At 47.1% G+C, this 17,409-nt stretch overlaps 1 protein-coding gene across 2 annotated transcripts; it reads left to right on the top strand.

The window, feature by feature from the left end:
* The first annotated feature begins 1,014 nt into the window (after positions 1-1,014).
* Positions 1,015-15,044, top strand: SLC25A33 (solute carrier family 25 member 33). 2 transcript variants are annotated; one of them, XM_041460267.1, is made up of 7 exons: positions 1,015-1,202; positions 7,627-7,806; positions 10,068-10,145; positions 11,167-11,267; positions 12,039-12,105; positions 13,580-13,860; positions 14,492-15,044. In XM_041460267.1, exons 1-7 carry the CDS (start codon positions 1,153-1,155, stop codon positions 14,692-14,694), a joined length of 960 nt encoding a protein of 319 aa, XP_041316201.1. In that variant the 5' UTR covers positions 1,015-1,152; the 3' UTR covers positions 14,695-15,044. The 2 variants fall into 2 exon arrangements, with proteins under 2 accessions (XP_041316201.1, XP_041316200.1); XM_041460266.1 differs by lacking the exon at positions 1,015-1,202 and adding an exon at positions 1,417-1,594.
* The last annotated feature ends 2,365 nt before the right edge of the window (positions 15,045-17,409 follow it).

The following is a 17,409-nucleotide window of genomic DNA, read 5'->3' as shown; positions in this document are numbered from 1 at the left end:
CGGGCTGGGGCCGTGCGAACCGGGCTGGGGCCGTGCGAACCGGGCTGGGGCCGTGCGAACCGGGTGCCTTTGTCACAGCCCGGGACAGTGCTGCTCCCTGCGCTGCGGCAGAACCTGCCTGGGAAAGGGAGCGTTTGGGGGGGAAAGGGACCGTGGCGGCCGGGCTGGAGCCGTGCGAACCGGGCTGGAGCCGTGTCAGCCGGGCTGGAGCCGTGCTAACCGGGCTGGAGCCGTGTCAGCCGGGCTGGAGCCGTGCGAACCGGGCTGGAGCCGTGCGAACCGCGCTGGAGCCGTGTCAGCCGGGCTGGAGCCGTGCGAACCGGGCTGGAGCCGTGCGAACCGGGCTGGGGCCGTGCTAACCGGGTGCCTTTGTCGCGGCCCGGGACAGTGCTGCTCCCTGCGCTGCGGCAGAACCTGCCTGGGAAAGGGAGCGTTTGGGGGGGAAAGGGACCGTTTTGGTGAAAAGGGACAGTTTGGGTGAAAAGGGACAGTTTAGGTGAAAAGGGACCGTTTGGGTGGAAAGGGACAGTTTGGGTGGAAAGGGACCGTTTTGGTGAAAATGGACCGTTTGGGTGGAAAGGGACAGTTTGGGTGGAAAGGGACCGTTTTGGTGAAAATGGACCGTTTGGGTGGAAAGGGGCAGTTTGGGTGGAAAGGGACCGTTTGGGTGGAAAGGGGACCGTTTGGATGGAAAGGGACCGTTTGGGTGGAAAGGGACCGTTTGGGTGGAAAGGGGACCGTTTTGGTGAAAGTCTCGCTGTGAGCAGCGCTGGCCCCGTGCGCAGTCTCCCTGCTGAGTGCTGTTCTTTACCCACAGCGCGCCCCATAAACAGCCTGGAGCTGCTTCACCAGCGCTGTAGCCCCCCTCAATAACCTGCACCTCGTCCCTACACATTCCCGGCAGGTTCGGGATTACACGATCCTTAAAATCAGCTTTTTTTTTTTTTTTTTTTCCCCTTTCCTCCGGCTCCCCCGTGACGTCACTGAGGGGGCGGTCTCTGTCCGCAGTGACGTCACGCGCTCTCGCCGGACACGCCCCCCCCGGCGGCGTCACGCGCGCGCGGCCCGTTCGGCGCGCGGCCCGGCGGTGACACCGGGAGCCGGCACCGCCCTGCCCTCCTCATCCTCATCACCTTCATCATCCTCACCGCCATGGCGGGCGGCCCGCAGGAGAACACCCTGCTGCACCTCTTCGCCGGGGGGTGAGTGCGGGGCACCGGGGCAGGGCCGGGACCCCGCGGGACGGACACGGGCCCGGGACCCGCTGTGCCCGAGGGATGGACAGACCCCGCTGTGGCCGGGCCGGGACCCTCTGTGCCCTCATCAGCTTTTTTTTTTTTTTTTTCCCCTTTCCTCCGGCTCCCCCGTGACGTCACTGAGGGGGCGGTCTCTGTCCGCAGTGACGTCACGCGCTCTCGCCGGACACGCCCCCCCCGGCGGCGTCACGCGCGCGCGGCCCGTTCGGCGCGCGGCCCGGCGGTGACACCGGGAGCCGGCACCGCCCTGCCCTCCTCATCCTCATCACCTTCATCATCCTCACCGCCATGGCGGGCGGCCCGCAGGAGAACACCCTGCTGCACCTCTTCGCCGGGGGGTGAGTGCGGGGCACCGGGGCAGGGCCGGGACCCCGCGGGACGGACACGGGCCCGGGACCCGCTGTGCCCGAGGGATGGACACGGGCCGGGACCCGCTGTGCCCTCAGGGCGGACAGACCCCGCAGTGGCCGGGCCGGGACCCGCTGTGCCCTCAGGGCGGACAGACCCCGCTGTGGCCGGGCCGGGACCCGCTGTGCCCTCAGGCGGACAGACCCCGCTGTGCCCGCGGGATGGACAGACAGACCCCGCAGTGGCCGGGCCGGGCCGGGACCCGCTGTGCCCGCGGGATGGACAGACAGACCCCGCAGTGGCCGGGCCGGGCCGGGGCCGCTGCCCCGCAGCCGCTGCCCCGTTCCCCTCGGGAGGCGAGCGGCGCCTTTCCCGTTCCCGACCCCCGCGGCGGCGCTCGGTGCAAAGCCCGGCCCGGCGGTGAATGACCCGCTCCGTGCGGGTCCGTGCTCACAGCGGGGCGAGCTGAGCGGTCCCCGCGGCCTGCAGGAGCTCCTGCAAGGGCAGGGCACGGGAACCGGACCCGGGAAGGTCCAGTTCGTGCCTCGGGGACTTGTGAGCTGTTGCGTTTGTTGTGTTAAAAGCTGAGAGTAACAGCCCTAACCCATAAAGCGCCAACCAGAAACCCTTCGAAAATTAACTTATTGCAGTTATTTTAATAGTAGTCTAGGAAGATAATTGTATGGTGTAAATTAGGTTTTAATCATCTGTTGTGCAGATTAAGTGCACTTTTGGCCTTGTCATAAATACTTCGTTTCAGTTTTTTTAACAGCTTAAATTATCTAAGTAATAGACTATTCCTTAGTGCTTGTCAGCTGACAGTAGTTAGGAAGCCAACATGAAACCTGCTGTTAGTTTAAATCTGATAGTAGACCATTGGTTTTTCTGTTGCTTAACAGGATACTTCTGTTTCCTCTGACATGTCCCTGGAGCAGTAGGTTTATTTAATATAATATTAAACCAAACAAACCTTAAGTTTTTCAGAGACGCTGCCCTTCTGCTGGTGTGAGTGCTCTGCACTGAGTCCTGTCCCCTCTGCCTCCCCACTTGCATCAGAGCAGTACCTGGAGCCTGGGACAGAAGCTGGACCTGAGTGTACACGTGGAATTTGTTTGGATAGTAACAGCGCCCATCCAGAGCTCCTGCTGTCCTCATGTAACTCCTCAGGCTATAAATAAATAGGAATTTTAAACTCATCAGTGTTTTAATCTAGTTCTGGGAAGCCAGCATCTTCCTTGGTGATTTATTGTACCCCTGCCTTCTGCAGGGGTCCCAGTACTTTATTCAGTTATGGTTTTTGCAGAGAAAGTAAAAGGAACCCATCCACTTGAAATAATTTTGATAGAGGCATTATTGGTATTGTGATGGTTTTCTGGGAAGGTGGGGATGGGCTGTGGTGTCAGATTAAAAAGTAATTCATATCTTTGTGTTTGCACAAGCAGGCAGGCCAGCCTTGGATAGTCTGAGGGGCCAGAATAGAATGTTTGGCACTGCAGAGGCCGGCAGTGATTAAATGCACCTGAATGTTGCAGGGTGCTCTCCAGCTGTTGAAATAGATGGTTTCCTATTAACCAGGTTATTCAGGCAGACAGACTCGTTGGCCCTTTGGTTTCTGTCAGTTCCTTTTCAGGCTTCCAACAGCAACAGCAAGCCAGAGTCCTGCTGGCTCTGAGGGCTGGGGAGCTTCCAGGAGCAGCAGGGACAATGATGCCCCAGTTGCACAACAGACATGAGTGTTTACAGCTCAGGGCTCCTGTCTCCCTGCTGAAGTCGGTGCAGTTGTTGCTTGTTTTTGTTTGGGAAAAGAGGTTACTCCATGTTGTCTTCCCAGCTGGAGGAATGCTGGTTACTGCAGAGATTTCCTAAGAAGTGGTGGTGTTAAGCAATGTGCTGATGCTGACAAACAGTCTGGGAGATGTTTCCACCTGTGCAAGGGAGAGAAGCAGTGTTCATCTGTGGTCCAGGACTGGGATTGACTGTGAACCTGCTCCCGGTTCAGGTTCCTGTGCACTCCCTACCTCATTAACAGTGTGGCAGCTCAAGGAGCACAGGAAATGCTTACAGGAATAGCTACACCTGATAACAACATGGTTAGGTGGAAATTGAATGGATGCTTAATAATATTAAACCATTAGGAACAGTCTGTATTGTTCTGAAACTCGGTTTCCTTGGGCATCTGAGAATGCAGAAGCTTGTTTGTTCACAGTCTGGATAATGCAGTAATGAAACATCAAAGGTGGAACCTGCTTTGCTCTTTCAGCTGTGCATGTCATGCTAGAGCATGTGGCACGTTTTAGAAAATCAATATAATATCAAACACGCAGCAAAATGTGTCAGGCTGTGTGTTTGATATTATATTGAGCTGTGATTGCTGTGACCAGGCAGCTCCATCATCTTTGTGATCTTGGTGAAGTCAGTGGTACTCTGCTGGAAGGACTTTGTTCTGCAGGATTTCCTTCAACAGTCAGATTGGCATGATATTTATATTGAGAATATAGCTCAGTGATTGAATCTAGGACTGGTGAAGTAAGTCTTAATTAAGATTCTTGGCATCTCTATGTGCTAGTGGGTGCTGAGTTTATTTCAAATGCAGGTCATTGATACTTTGGGGGTGGACTCTGTACAGATGGAAACCTGGCAGCAAGAGAAAAATGGGAATTGGATTCTGATATGTGTCCTCTGCATGTTGTTTAAGCATTGCTCTCTTTATGGAAATAAATGATTTTCCTTCAGCTGTTAATAGAGAGTACATTCTGTGTCTCCACGTATCACCATGTTTGACCTGTTGGAAACACTGCCGTGGTGTTTTGTTTCCAGGGGCTTTCTGTGCTCTTCACTAAGGACAGATTTAGACACTGTTTGAGGATTTTTGCAAGAGGCTTGTGCAGTGAACACTGCTTTAACATCTGGAGCTGTTGTTCTGCACTGATGCAGCAAAAAAACCCTGACTCACAGTGTGAAGGCTTGGAGGTTTTGCCTGGATTGCAGCTCACGATTTTCCAAAATCAAATTTATCCTGTTTCATATGGCTGAATGTTTCAGGGTCTCTGGCTGTTTGTGTAGGTGAGGCTTCTCCTTTTTTCCCAGATGTAGGCATTTGGGACACCCTAGGAATACAAAGTGTTTCTTTTGTGCACTGTTGTTGTTTTTCAGGCATCTTCCCAGGGGATGATGTGTGGAATTCCCATGCAAAGGAAGATCATCTCATCTGAAAAAACTGCCCAATACATCGAAGTCCTTACTTGAACTATCTGCAGTGTATTTATATTTGGGACATAATGTGTACACCCTGGTGACACTCTTGAGAATTGCTGTTAGATAACAGGTTTTTTTTCTTGAATGCTCCACTGACAACATAAACTCTGAGCTGTTAAAACTGGTGTTGCAGATACTACCTCGTCATGCTGGGTATCAGAGGATTATATATGCATTAGCCGAAGTACTTAAATATTAAATGTGCATAGATTAACTGGATTATCAGACTAAAAGGCTGAAAGGCAAGGAGTGGGCTGGGAAGGCAAGAAGACAGCTGATCTGGGAGAGAATATGCCAGAGAGGCTAAAAAACTGTGGGGCAAGGAGTCGCTAGACTGAGCAGCTGGTAGTTCAGAAACAGAAAATAAAGTTTCAGTGCTCTGAATTTATGAATTGTTCCTGTCAAAATATTGTTTGAATGTGAAATAAATGGGGACTGAAGACTGAAAACACAGTAGTGGAGCATTGGTAGATAAAGGAATTGGGAATTAAGGCAATCCAATCACCTTGATGAAGTTCCCCCAGACTTGCAGTTGCCCTGGAGGGTGTTGATTAGTCAGGAGTTAATTGCACATATGTGTGTCTGTATTGGATAGACACACAGCAGTGGGGGGACACTTTCTGTTCCAGGTAACGTCTGAGCTGTGGGAGCAGGAAAGGTTTTGCTGGAGAAGCCACTCCTGATGGGCCTCTTCCCCTTGAAATGTCATTTCAGAGAAGTGTGAACAATGTGAGAGGCTCTGACAAAAGGGAGAAGGATGAGCTGAAGCCATTTCCTCCTGAGCTGTGTGGACCCACGGAGGGCTCAGCTCCAAGCCCTGCTTCAGTCCCCAGAACAATCAGAGGCTGATAAGGGCTGGGAGCCCTGGTGTTTCAGAGCCAGGTGACACAATTCCAGCTGCTGTGCTGAGTTCATGATCAGCTCAGTGCCTTCAGCCAACATTCAAAAGCTTTCAGAGGGATGAAGGAAAAGCTCTTTCTTACAGTGTCTGTCATTGTGCATGTGTGAATTGTCCCTAGTTTAGGTTTCCATCCCTTTCAGCAAGGAAGAGGAACTGAACAATGCTGTTAAATGATATTACCAGGCTCCATGAAAGCAGTTTCTTGTGGTGGGTGCATTTGCATTTGAAAAGCACAGTTTGGGCTCCTACTTGGACAGAATCTTGCAGAACCTGAAAGCTGTGGTGAGGAAGTTGTGTTCCCTGGGGCCTGGGGTGTTCTTTGGAGCCTGGAAAAGAACCTGGATTTCTGTGGCTGCACAGCCTGGGTGGCCACACTGTTAATGCACGTGTGGGGACTTGGGGCTTTGGCAGAGAATGGTTTCTGTTATATAAAATACACTACTCCACCAGGCAAAATAAGCTGCATTCATGAGCTGGTGTGCCTCTACAGCTTGGATCTTTCTGCCATTCTTTTATTGTCCTTTCCCTTGTGCTCAAAAAAAGATTCTCCTACTGAGGTAGTTATGTCTGGAAGGGGCTTTAGAAAATACCCACTAATGCCTTTATTAATGCCCTTCTGTGGATCTCTGTTCCCAAATTAGTGCATGCAATGTTCTTTAGAAAGCAATGTGGGTTTTTATACACAAGAAAAAGGGTACAGTTATTTTTTAAAATTCATCTCCCTTGAATGGAAAACTACCAAAATTGCAATTTCACATGAACATGAAAGAGATTTAAGTTGTTGACCCTTGGTGTTTTCTAAGGAAAACCATAAACACAGGTTTCTGAAGCAATCACATGCTTTGACACTTGTGCAAACAAAGAAAATATTTCCTAGTCTGTTCAGCTGTGGTAAATGACCTTGCAAGAAACCCGAAATATTTACTTAAGTCTTCCTAAATCCCAGTGTGTTTGAGTAATAAAATGTAGATATATTACCTTTTAGCCAGCCTCAGCATTATGTTTAATCATGAGGTTTGCTAGAAGGAACATTCAATTACCTAAGAGGAACAGCAGCAGAGAGAGAAATAGTTTGACCAGTCACTTTCCAGATCACTGATAAAATTAGGACTCATACACTTTATATTCTTGGCCCAATGTGCTTTTTTTTGAAGCTCAGTCTGATTGTATTAAGATGCCTATTATAGGGTCACGTGTGTATAATATTTCATGTTTGTCCCTCTGTTATCAGAGTATGGGAGGTTCTTTGGGAGCGTTTCTGCCCCGTTTTTCAGTTTGCCAACCCTTCATCCCTTCGTTCTCATCCTTGCTGCTTCCTTCTCTCCTTCCCCCCTAAGAAAAGTTGATATTGAGTGCCTAGCTTAGTGTGTTTTTGATATTTGCTACTTCTGAAGGTAGTTCTTTAATTATAATTACTGAAATGGTGAAGAATTATATTATTTTTTTCATTCTGTAGTGTCCTAATCCCCAGTGGCTTGTTCTCATCTGGCAGCTTCCTGCTTCCCATAAGAAAAATCCATCCAAGGCTGTGTGTGTTTGAGGACAGCAGGCTCTGAAAGATGGATGCCATGGAAGTTTTTACAGGCAGAACTCCCAAGTGGTGGCAGGACGTGGGACCAGTCGATGGTCCCCTGACCCCATGGTCACTCAGGGATATTTGTTGGTGTTGGTATCACCTTTGTGTTTACCAGTCTCGTCCCTCCCCCAGGGCATGGGAACTGTCTGCCCTGCCTGTTTCCCAAAGCCTTGTCCGGTGTGGAATGACAAGAGCAGTCTTCAGAGTGCATTTCTGTGCCGTGCTTCTGCACATCCTTTGTGCAGCAGCCTTTGTCACATTCTGCCTTCTCTTTGAATTGTACTTTGCAGGTGTGGAGGAACAGTTGGAGCCATCTTCACCTGTCCCTTAGAGGTGATAAAGACGAGGCTTCAGTCTTCAAAGCTGGCCTTCAGGACTGTCTACTATCCCCAGGTGCAGCTGGGGACCATCAGTGGGGAAGGAATGGTCAGGCCAACGTCTGTGTCCCCTGGGCTCTTCAGTGTTCTCAAGTGAGTGCTGCTCCTCCTCTCATTCACCATTTCCAGTTCCACTTCACTAAAATGTAGTGTCCTGTGGGGTCCTGGGGGCTTTTACCTCCTCAGCTGTGCTGGCTTACTGAGCTCTCCTCTGCTGTTAGGTGTTGTCTTTGCTCATCATTATTATGCATCAGTCCTGGCTATACCCGTCTTAGTCTCTGTTAAAAGCCTTGAGTGGTTCAGGCTGCAGTGTTTGATGCTCTAGCTGCTCCCTTTCAAATGTGTGTTCATAAAGAAGAGGAAATGTGAAATTATCTAACAGCTGCTCAAAGTTCCACCAGCATCTATGACAGTCTCAGCTACTGTATGTTAATACCAAAGCACCACCGATTTATGGGCAGACCTCCTGCAGAAGGATTGAGTTTGTTTGGCTGCTTGGGCAGCCCAGGGTGATGCAGAGGTCCTGCTGAGATCAGGTGGCAGGAGTGCCAAGGAAAATACCGAGCAGCAGTGCAAGCTGAATGATTTTATGTAAGGCCAGCACGCCTGGCAGGCTGCCTGGGGAGAAGCTGCACGGTTATATAACACTGGAGTGCTAATTCAAATTCTCTGCAGAGCTCTCTGGCTGGAGTCATTCTGGGACTCTAGTTTCTGTATTGTAAACAGCCTGTTCTCCCCTGCCAAACATTTCTTTGTCTACTCAGAGGTGAGTCTAGAGCAATTCGTGACTGAATGCATAAGGCAGTGCCAGTTGCTTTGATTTTAATGCCCTTTCCTTTGCTATCTTTTCACCTTGCAACATTGGACTTTAGGCAGCTGTAACTAAAGAAAGTGAAAACTTTTGAGGCAGAAAGATCTTAATTCATCCTCTGGGCCCATCTTTTTCTGGGGTTGTCTTTTTATTTCTAGGGAGAGAGGAAATGGTTTAAAATGGGCCAGCCTTTTAATATATTTATTAAGCTCATTAAGTTTGGTGACTGGGATCTTGATTTCATTTCACTTCAGGAATTGCTTAGCTGTGTGTATTGTCAAGTTTTCAACCTGATTATTTTAGATGCTTGAGAAGTGAGAGCAAGGTATTTCTGCTGTCATTCCCTTGCAGGCAGCATCTGTGAGGAGCAGATAATGCTATTGATTATGACCTGAGAAAATACAAATGTTTGAAGAAATGAGTGAAGTTTAGTCCCTTGGTTTTTACTCTTTCATCCCTTTCTCAGTCCTGATCGTTGCCAAACTGGCCATGACTGGAAAAATGGTTTGGGGAAAAATTGTATGGCTAAGGAAGGAGCCATCAGAGCCCTGCCAGTAAAATTGGTCTGTGAGAGTTAAAGGTGTTAAGTATGAAAGGCCTTGACTCCTGTAAATAGAAAGAAAACAGGTACCCAGAGGGCAGGTTCAGCCTGCTGCTGATAGAAAGCACTCCAGAAGGGCAGGCTGGTTTTGTCTAATCCATTTAGGATTCTGATGAGTTAGCCCAGCTGGAAGCTGCAGTCGTGACTGTTAAGTGACAAAGAACAAGTAGTTGGTGGATCTGTCTCCTTGGAAACACTCAGCCCTGGAGTTTATACAGAAAGTTCAGCTCTGCTGCAGAAAACAAACGTGTTTCAGGAGCTCCTCCTGTCTAATGAGGTTGGGTTGAAATGTGTGGGGAGCACTCTGAGCAGTGCCAGTGACCTGGAGAGCAAACTGTGAAAGGCTGGCAGCTGCAGAGGGTGCAGTGAGCGACCCAAGAGCCCGGAGCCACCCAGAATTTCTTGCCTGGTTTTCCCAGGGTGAGTTCAGTGAAGAGAGCTGCTGTCTGGCAGACTGTGCACTCTCATTGTTTGTGGTGGCATTGGCACATTCAGCTTTCTTGGGGGGAGAAGCACATCCTTAGGTAATTGTGAAAGGAAAAAGGATTTTTTTTCCATTCCTCTGTATGGGAAGCAAACTTCTGAATTGCTTAGATCCAGAGAACACTAAAAATATTCTTTGTTCATCAGAGTCAGCTATCATTGGCTTCTCCATGAAACTTTAATTCAATTCCTGACAGCTTTCAAAGAATGGAAATTATAACCTCGTGCCATTTGACACCCATTTGCCTGTAGAGCACTGAATTTTATGGTACAGTGGTTTTTACTCAGTGTATAATTCCACTTATTTTGAAGTATATCTTGTAGATTAAAATCTAACAGCTCCGCAAGTCATAGTCTTTGCTGTTATGTAGTTCTTTTGGCTCTCTGCCCAACAGAACAAGAAACTAACTTTTAACCCAAATACTATCTTCTCCTTCCCTGTTTGTCTTTTATTTTAAGGTCAATTCTGGAAAAAGAAGGACCAAGGTCACTCTTCCGAGGGCTGGGTCCAAACTTGGTTGGAGTTGCACCATCAAGGTAAATAGTTAAACTATTGCTAAGAGCCATGTTTAAGGTGGCAACACAAATGTTGCAGTGCATTTGTGATTCAAAATAATAGGCCATGAAGTTATCCCTTCTGTAAACTGAAATTTGTGTCTGCATTCTGCTCAGTGTACACATCAAGAAGTACTGATAAAAATCTGGTTTACACTTCTATAACACTGGAAGGTGCAGAGTAAATAAGGCACTTAGATGCCAACTATACTTAAGTATACTTAAGTTCCAAGTCATTGCAAGAGCTACTTCTGAGCTTGAAAAGGAAGAGAAAGCAGTGCAGAAAAGTCTGTAGGTTAATAATTGCATTATTCTAATGTCCTGCTTCCCTTGGACACGTAGCAGTGCCTGCCTAGCAGTGAGTGGGAGCTGCATGCCAGGGGACAGGGGTGCTCTCTGGACCTTGCTTGCCTAAATTCTTCTCAAATGAAAAACTGCAGCTGAGGGGGAAGGAGTCTGATTGCTGCCACACAGCCCCAAAAGGAGGGTGTGTCCCTCTTTCAGCAGCACCAAAGTCTGTCCTGTTCTTGGCAGGGCAGAAGATCTCTCTGTCGAGGAAATGATAAAACTCATTAGCAGTTTGGATACTGGCAGATATTCTCTGCCTGAAACTGAACCAGTTAGAACCAGTTTTCCAGTCAGAAAGGAACCTCTGGCCTCTTGCCTGGTAGGTGGGATGTCCCCCCACAGAAGCAGGGAATCCTGTTTCTGTACAGGTAACCTCTGAATCCAGGGCTCTGCTTTTCCATGCAACCCACTCGTGCTGTCTGCCACACCACGGTGCCTCCCACAGCAAAATATTCCTGCCCTGTGGGTGTCGAGTCAAACTGTGGCACTGTAGTGTAAGGGAAGGAAGAAAACAAAGCCCCTGTGTCCATGCAGCTGGAAGTAGTCCTGTGGAAGCCTCTTCAGACTGTTGTGGTTTTCAGGGGGCTGGGCAAAGAGCAGTAATGGTCTAGTTTGACATTGTTTTACATTGCTTTTCTTCTGGTTTTCCCCACAGAGCTGTCTATTTTGCCTGCTACTCCAAAGCCAAAGAGCAGTTTAACAGCATGTTTGTGCCCAACAGCAACATTGTGCACATCTGTTCTGCAGGTTCTGCAGGTGAGTGTTTGTAATTCCAGGAACTGAGGCCAGTGTCTGGCAGGTGCTGAAAATGTGCCCTTAATCTGAGGTGGTACATGCCAAAACCCAGGAGTTTGCTAGCTCCTAGCTCTCCTTCTCTGCAGAGGAACTGTCTTTCTGTGCAGCATGGAAATATTTCTAGATTGTTGTTTACTAATTTAGGATGTTATTTCCAAATGCAATGCTCTGGTCATGTCTCTTAATGCAAGGAAAAAATATTAGTAAACACCATTAAACTTCTGATAGTGCTTTTGCCAAATTGTTTCAGGATGTTGTATTTTTCCTACCAGGCTGGGAAAAAGAGTTTGTTCTTGTAGGAAAAATACTGCAGAAGAGCTCCCCTAGTTCAATCATCAGTCACCAAAGTGGTCACTAAAAATAATCATTCCCAAAGTAAGCTCTTAATTAGGGGTGGGTTCTGTTAATGAGCAGCTCAATGGCACCACCTACAGCCCTGGGGAGCACGAGTCCAGTTCAGGTTTGTGTCCCCACGGGTTTCCTTGGAGCTGGAATTCCAAATCCAGCCAATAAGGAAGGGATCTTGTCTGCAACAGCCTTTAGGAGCATGACACACATATTAAAATAGGTGCAAAAAGGAAAAATGCATGGGTTGATGTTTCCTGAATTTTAACATGAAGTTGGAAGCTGTGCACCTGTGTGGCTTTTGAAAGTGTCTCACTGCACAGGGTGTAAGGTTCATGGCAATACAATGGCCTGGCTTCAGCTGCACTTGTGGTCGTGTTTTTTCAGCCTTTATCACAAATTCCCTGATGAACCCTATATGGATGGTGAAAACAAGAATGCAGCTGGAACGGAAGTGAGTGACTGATGGGGTAATGGGAGCCTCTGGGGGGCCACAGGAGCCTCTGGAAAACTGACCCCTTGTGGTTTTACTCATGGCTCTTTGTATTTTGCTAGATCTTCCCAGTTTTTCCCTGACTCTCAGTTCCACCTGTCAAGCCATGTTTCTGTGTGGTCACACTAAAGGTTCATGTTCTGTGTGTCTTTCTTCAGTTTGATGCACAGAGACTGTTGAGAAGGATGTGGGAGTTGCCTTGGGTGCTGGGTGAGGTTCAGCCTCTGGTTTCACTGTAAATCTTTAGTTTAGCATAGTATTATTTTTCTCTCTGCTGCTTACAGAATCCCCTGTAGTTCTGGGGTTGAAGATGAGGATAAATATGTTGAGGACAGAAGGTTATGATACAGCAGTGGTAGAAGCTGTGGAAGGACCATGAGAGCTCATGTGGGAGGCTGAGCATGAGGGTGGAGTGTGTCCCTTTTGGCAGCATCACCTGCACTGGTCCCAGTTACTGCAGCATCACCTGCACTGGTCCCAGGTCAGGCAGGGGTGTGTTACTGCAGCATCACCTGCACTGGTCCCAGGTCAGGCAGGTGTGTGTTACTGCAGCAGCAAGGTCACTGATCCCAGATCAGATGGGTGGGGTACTCAAGAGGCTGTAACGTCCCAGTTACTGCAGCATCACCTGCACTGGTCCCAGGTCAGACAGGTGGGGTACTCAAGAGGCTGTAACAGAAAGGGTGCTGCCTTCAAATTGGGATGAACACACAGCAGTTTATTTCATAAAACTTCCTACAGGCAATAAGGATCTGCTGCAGTGATTTAATGTTCTTTTGCCTCCTTCACCATTGTGTTACTGTTAACCACACATCCAGACGACACAGGGAATTTGACAGCAATTTCTTTTAGTTGAATGCTTCACAGTCACTGGTGGATATCAAAGCAATAAGGGACTCTGCTAATAACCTGATTGCTTAAATGGAAATTCCTTCCTGCAAGGACATGCTAGGTCAGATAAAAACGATCTTATAAGGCACGACAACTTTATAAATAATTTATAAGACTTAATTCCAGCATTTTGCAGAGTGGCACCTTTGAACTGAGTGCTGCCTCTTAAAATGAAGGATCATGTCTCATGCAGCAGACTTCTGTCTCTTGGCCTGCTGAAGATGGCTTTAAATGGAATCACCAGTTTGACACAAAGCCGTGTATCTTCAGTGCTTATTGTCTTTTAAGGCCTTGGTGTGAACTGTGACAGAATGAATTGAACTTGAGCTGAAGGAATTATGAGTATATATTAGTGAATTTGCAAAGCCAAGTGTGCACTCTTAGCACTGTAGTCCTGCTCTGTGCAGCCTTCCTAGGAGAATTTTGGAGTAAAACTTAGAGAACCATTTCCATAGTTATAAAAAGTATTGAAAGCCATAAGGGTTTTTTTAATATTAATTCTTTTTCTTGACTCATGATATGCTCTGTTCTGTTTGTTTTGTAGAGTGAGGGGCTCCAAACCAATGAATGCTTTGCAGTGTGCTAGATATGTTTACCAGACAGAAGGTGTCCGTGGTTTCTATAGGGGGTTAACTGCCTCCTATGCAGGGATTTCTGAGACCATTATCTGCTTTGCTATTTATGAAAGTTTAAAAAAGCACTTAAAGGAAGTCCAGCTGCCCCCTTCTTCTAACGGGACCGAGAGGACCTCGACAAGCTTCTTTGGACTGATGGTTGCTGCTGCTGTTTCCAAGGGCTGTGCCTCCTGTATTGCTTATCCTCACGGTATGTTAACCCTTCCATTTGTGAGTGCACTACAACAGCTGTTGTCTGGAATCCAAGACAAATGCAGGGTCTAGGGCTGTAAAACCCTTAGTTGTTTGAAGGGCCAAATGCATGTTACTTCAGCTTCTGCACTGGCATTTTCAGTACTGGTCCCACTACTCCTAGTTAGACATGTGGTTGGTGGCTGGGACTTGCTAGTTCAAAAACAACTCAAAAGCCACCAAAAAACTGATTGTCTAATGCTGCTGTTCTAACTAGGAACCTCAGCTGGGTAAGTACCCACAGCCTCTGGGATTCTGTGGTCAGGTTGTGGGAAGCACTTGGGGACTGAACAGTGTTAGTCTTTGTGGATAGATGTGAATGACATGGTTGTGTAGAAGGAGCAATATTGATTATGTGAGCATCAGTAAAGCATTTAGATCTGTATTAGCTTCAATGAGCCAATCATTCATTTATTCCACATGAAAGAGAACTCCTCTTTAGCTCTTCCTCTTGCCTGAAGGGTTCCATGGCTGGGTGTGCTGGCTGGCAGCTGGTCCAGAAGGTTTCCCTGTCGCTGGGGTTTGAGCCCAGGAGCTTTCCTGGTGCTGGCCCGTTTGGTAACTGTGGGCTCTGGTTCCCTGTCGTGCAGAGGTGATCCGGACACGGCTGCGAGAGGAGGGCACCAAGTACAAGGCTTTCATCCAGACAGCGCGGCTGGTGGCTCGGGAGGAGGGATACCTGGCCTTCTACAGAGGACTCTTTGCCCAGCTCATCCGGCAGATTCCAAACACAGCCATTGTCCTGTCCACCTACGAGCTGATCGTGTACCTCTTAGAAGACCACGCAAAGTAGCAGAGCCAAGGTTCCTGTTACAGACTGAAGACCAATTTCTTCATTGAACAAATAGTCCTGTAAGAGACTGTTGCAGGTGGCACTGCTGGTGGAAACACTACAAGTCTGTGACCATCTGTGGATATTTCCTTTTGGACTCATGCTTTCTAAAAGGTCTCAAGTCATTAATGTTAATAGTTAATTATAATTTTTTTTAACTTGATAATTAATCTACTACTAAATTAAATTACAGTATTTAATTTAATTATATGTTTGTCCTTTTCCTTAAGCACAGCCATATGTGGTCGAGGAATGTACCTCATACTGTCAAGTGATCTCTTGGACTGATGTTCATTAAAACTGTATTAAACCAGGAGAACTGGCTTGGACATTTGAAACTGTCTTCTTACAACTGGGTCATATTGCTTTTGAGCACTCTAAGAGCTTAAGTACCCAAATAAGTTTGAGAGTAGTTGTGGTTTTTTCAGGGTGCATCGTTCACTGCTGTGTGAACACCCTGGGGTGTTCAAGTAGGACAAACTTGTTTCTCTGTTTTGAAGGTATGAACTGAGCACACCAGCATCTCTTAGAAAAGCCACTTGCACTGGCAGTATGATGGTGGGAGGCTTTTAGTAAGAATGTAATTACAGTTCTGTGTGCCCTGTGCATTTGGGATGCATGGTTATGGTACTGGGTATGAACAGATCTGTCGTGCTTTTAGACCTGGCCTTGGTGCAGGCCTGGGAGCATAAGGACAGTCAGTGACTGTGGAAGTTCCATGAGAGAAAGCTTTTCAACAGTTCTCATGATACAATTCTTACCTTTCACTTATAAATCAAATATCCTGCATACTTTGAGATTAGTTATTTCAAAAACATTGGAATGTGCTTTCATTTTAATTGTCTTTACCCCATTGTATTGCAGCAGCACCTTGTGACTAAAGTGTGGCACATTAATTACTACTGATGGTGCAGGATAACGTATTTTAGAACTCACGTGGGCTGGTGTTTTGCTTTGGCCACACTCTGCCTTCTGTTCATTAGTGTCATTTGCTTTGGCAGCTGAGACAAACCCTGCAGCAACGAGCTCCTCACGATCTGAGCAGCTGCTGAGTCCTGGAGCACGAAGCAGTGTTTGTGGACGGCTCTGACCTGGGGACTGCTCCCAGCAGAGATGCTTGGGAGGAGCATGGGCAGCGTTAGGAGACAGCAGGGAGGGACTGGGGCTGCCTCTGATCAGCTGGAGCTTTCAGGCTGGGATTTGTGGCAGAAATGGGATGGGCTGACAACTGGATTCCAACCTTCCTATTTGTTCCCAGCAGTCCCCAGCTGATGACTGGTACTGGAGGTCAGCTTTGACATCAGAGTGAGGTAGGAGCTTAGTGCAGAGAGAGTAGAATGTGTATGTACCTCATTATGAGCAAAACTGCAAAAAAGAACTGATTTCTATTAAGTCCTCCTGAAATAGCTTATCACGTTCCTCCTAAGCTAAAATAGGAAACAGTTGAGTAAAAATTGACATGGCTTTTTTTTTTTTATGGAGATGATGAGCAGCAGAAGCTTCAGGATCTGTATAGGAGGTAAAACTGTCAAACAGTGTTTCTATTTTTGAGAACTAGGACACTTGTGCTGCTACTCTGAAACATTTTCTGAGATTTTCTTTCCTAAATTAGCATTCCTCTATACTTCCAGTGCACTAGCTGGCTTCTAAAATCTCAGTCAAATGTGTAGACGGCTGATGTCTTTTGAGAATGAGGGGAGGGAACTCCAACCCTTTTGAGAAGTCTGGGACTTGGTAAGAGAGAAAGCAAGAGAAAGTGAGCAAATTTTTGTTTTGCCTAAATCTGATGGGAAATCAGGAATTCTGCAGGATTTTTGGTTTTTTCCTTTAAGCTTTGCTACCAATCCTGATAGAATTAGTCTTAATTTCATCAGGGGTTAATAAGCTATATTGGGAGATAATAGAGGTTCTGAATTAGTATAATTAAATCCTTTGTCCTTCCTCTCTCTAATAGAATTTTTAAAATTCACTAGCCCTTGATTCCTTAGACCCTGTAAAGAGTTACCATTTTTAGGTGATGCTCTGTGAGCAATCCCATTGATGTCACTGAGTATGGAATAAGCCTATTACCAGAGGGAAGAATTTGAAGTAGCTTTTTTCAAAACGATACCTGAATTTAAAAATAACCAACAACCTTCCTCTGCTTGTCAAAGTCAATCTAAAGGAATTTTTCACTGTTCTTTCCTCTTCTCCAGCTTCTACAGAAAGTCATTTCCATGGAAGGTAGGTAGGTAGGTAAAGGCTTAATTACTAGACCCTTTGTAGCTTAATTGTCAGTAAGGTGATGAAACTGCTGCTGTCTGAAGTGATCACAAAGATTCCATTAACTTTACCAGGACTGCGCCTGTTTCCATTCATAAAGTAACAGTTACATGAAAGTGACACACATAACTGTTGCTGCAATATTATGAGCTACTCGTGTTGGTTAATTTTGCTTTGGAAATATTTCTGAGCCACCCGAGGAGTTCCCAAGTGCTTACGCTGTAAGGCTTGCTGCCTCCCTTACAGCTCACCTGCGTTTGCTGGGGATTGTGCTCCGTGCTTGTGCCCTGGCTGTGCCCCTTGCACAAGGTCCTATTAGCTCCTTTAAGGAGGAAACTCAATTTTAAACAATGCACCTCTGCTTGGACTGATAGTACAGATAGAGCTGATAGGAAGGGAGGGACTTGTGTAGGG

The sequence above is a fragment of the Pyrgilauda ruficollis genome, unplaced genomic scaffold (assembly GCF_017590135.1).
Source record: "Pyrgilauda ruficollis isolate IOZ18807 unplaced genomic scaffold, ASM1759013v1 scaffold141, whole genome shotgun sequence".
Classification (NCBI taxonomy): Eukaryota; Metazoa; Chordata; class Aves; order Passeriformes; family Passeridae; genus Pyrgilauda; species Pyrgilauda ruficollis.
The sequence above is the reverse complement of the archived record's forward strand: the minus strand, read 5'-3'. Positions and strand labels throughout refer to the sequence as shown.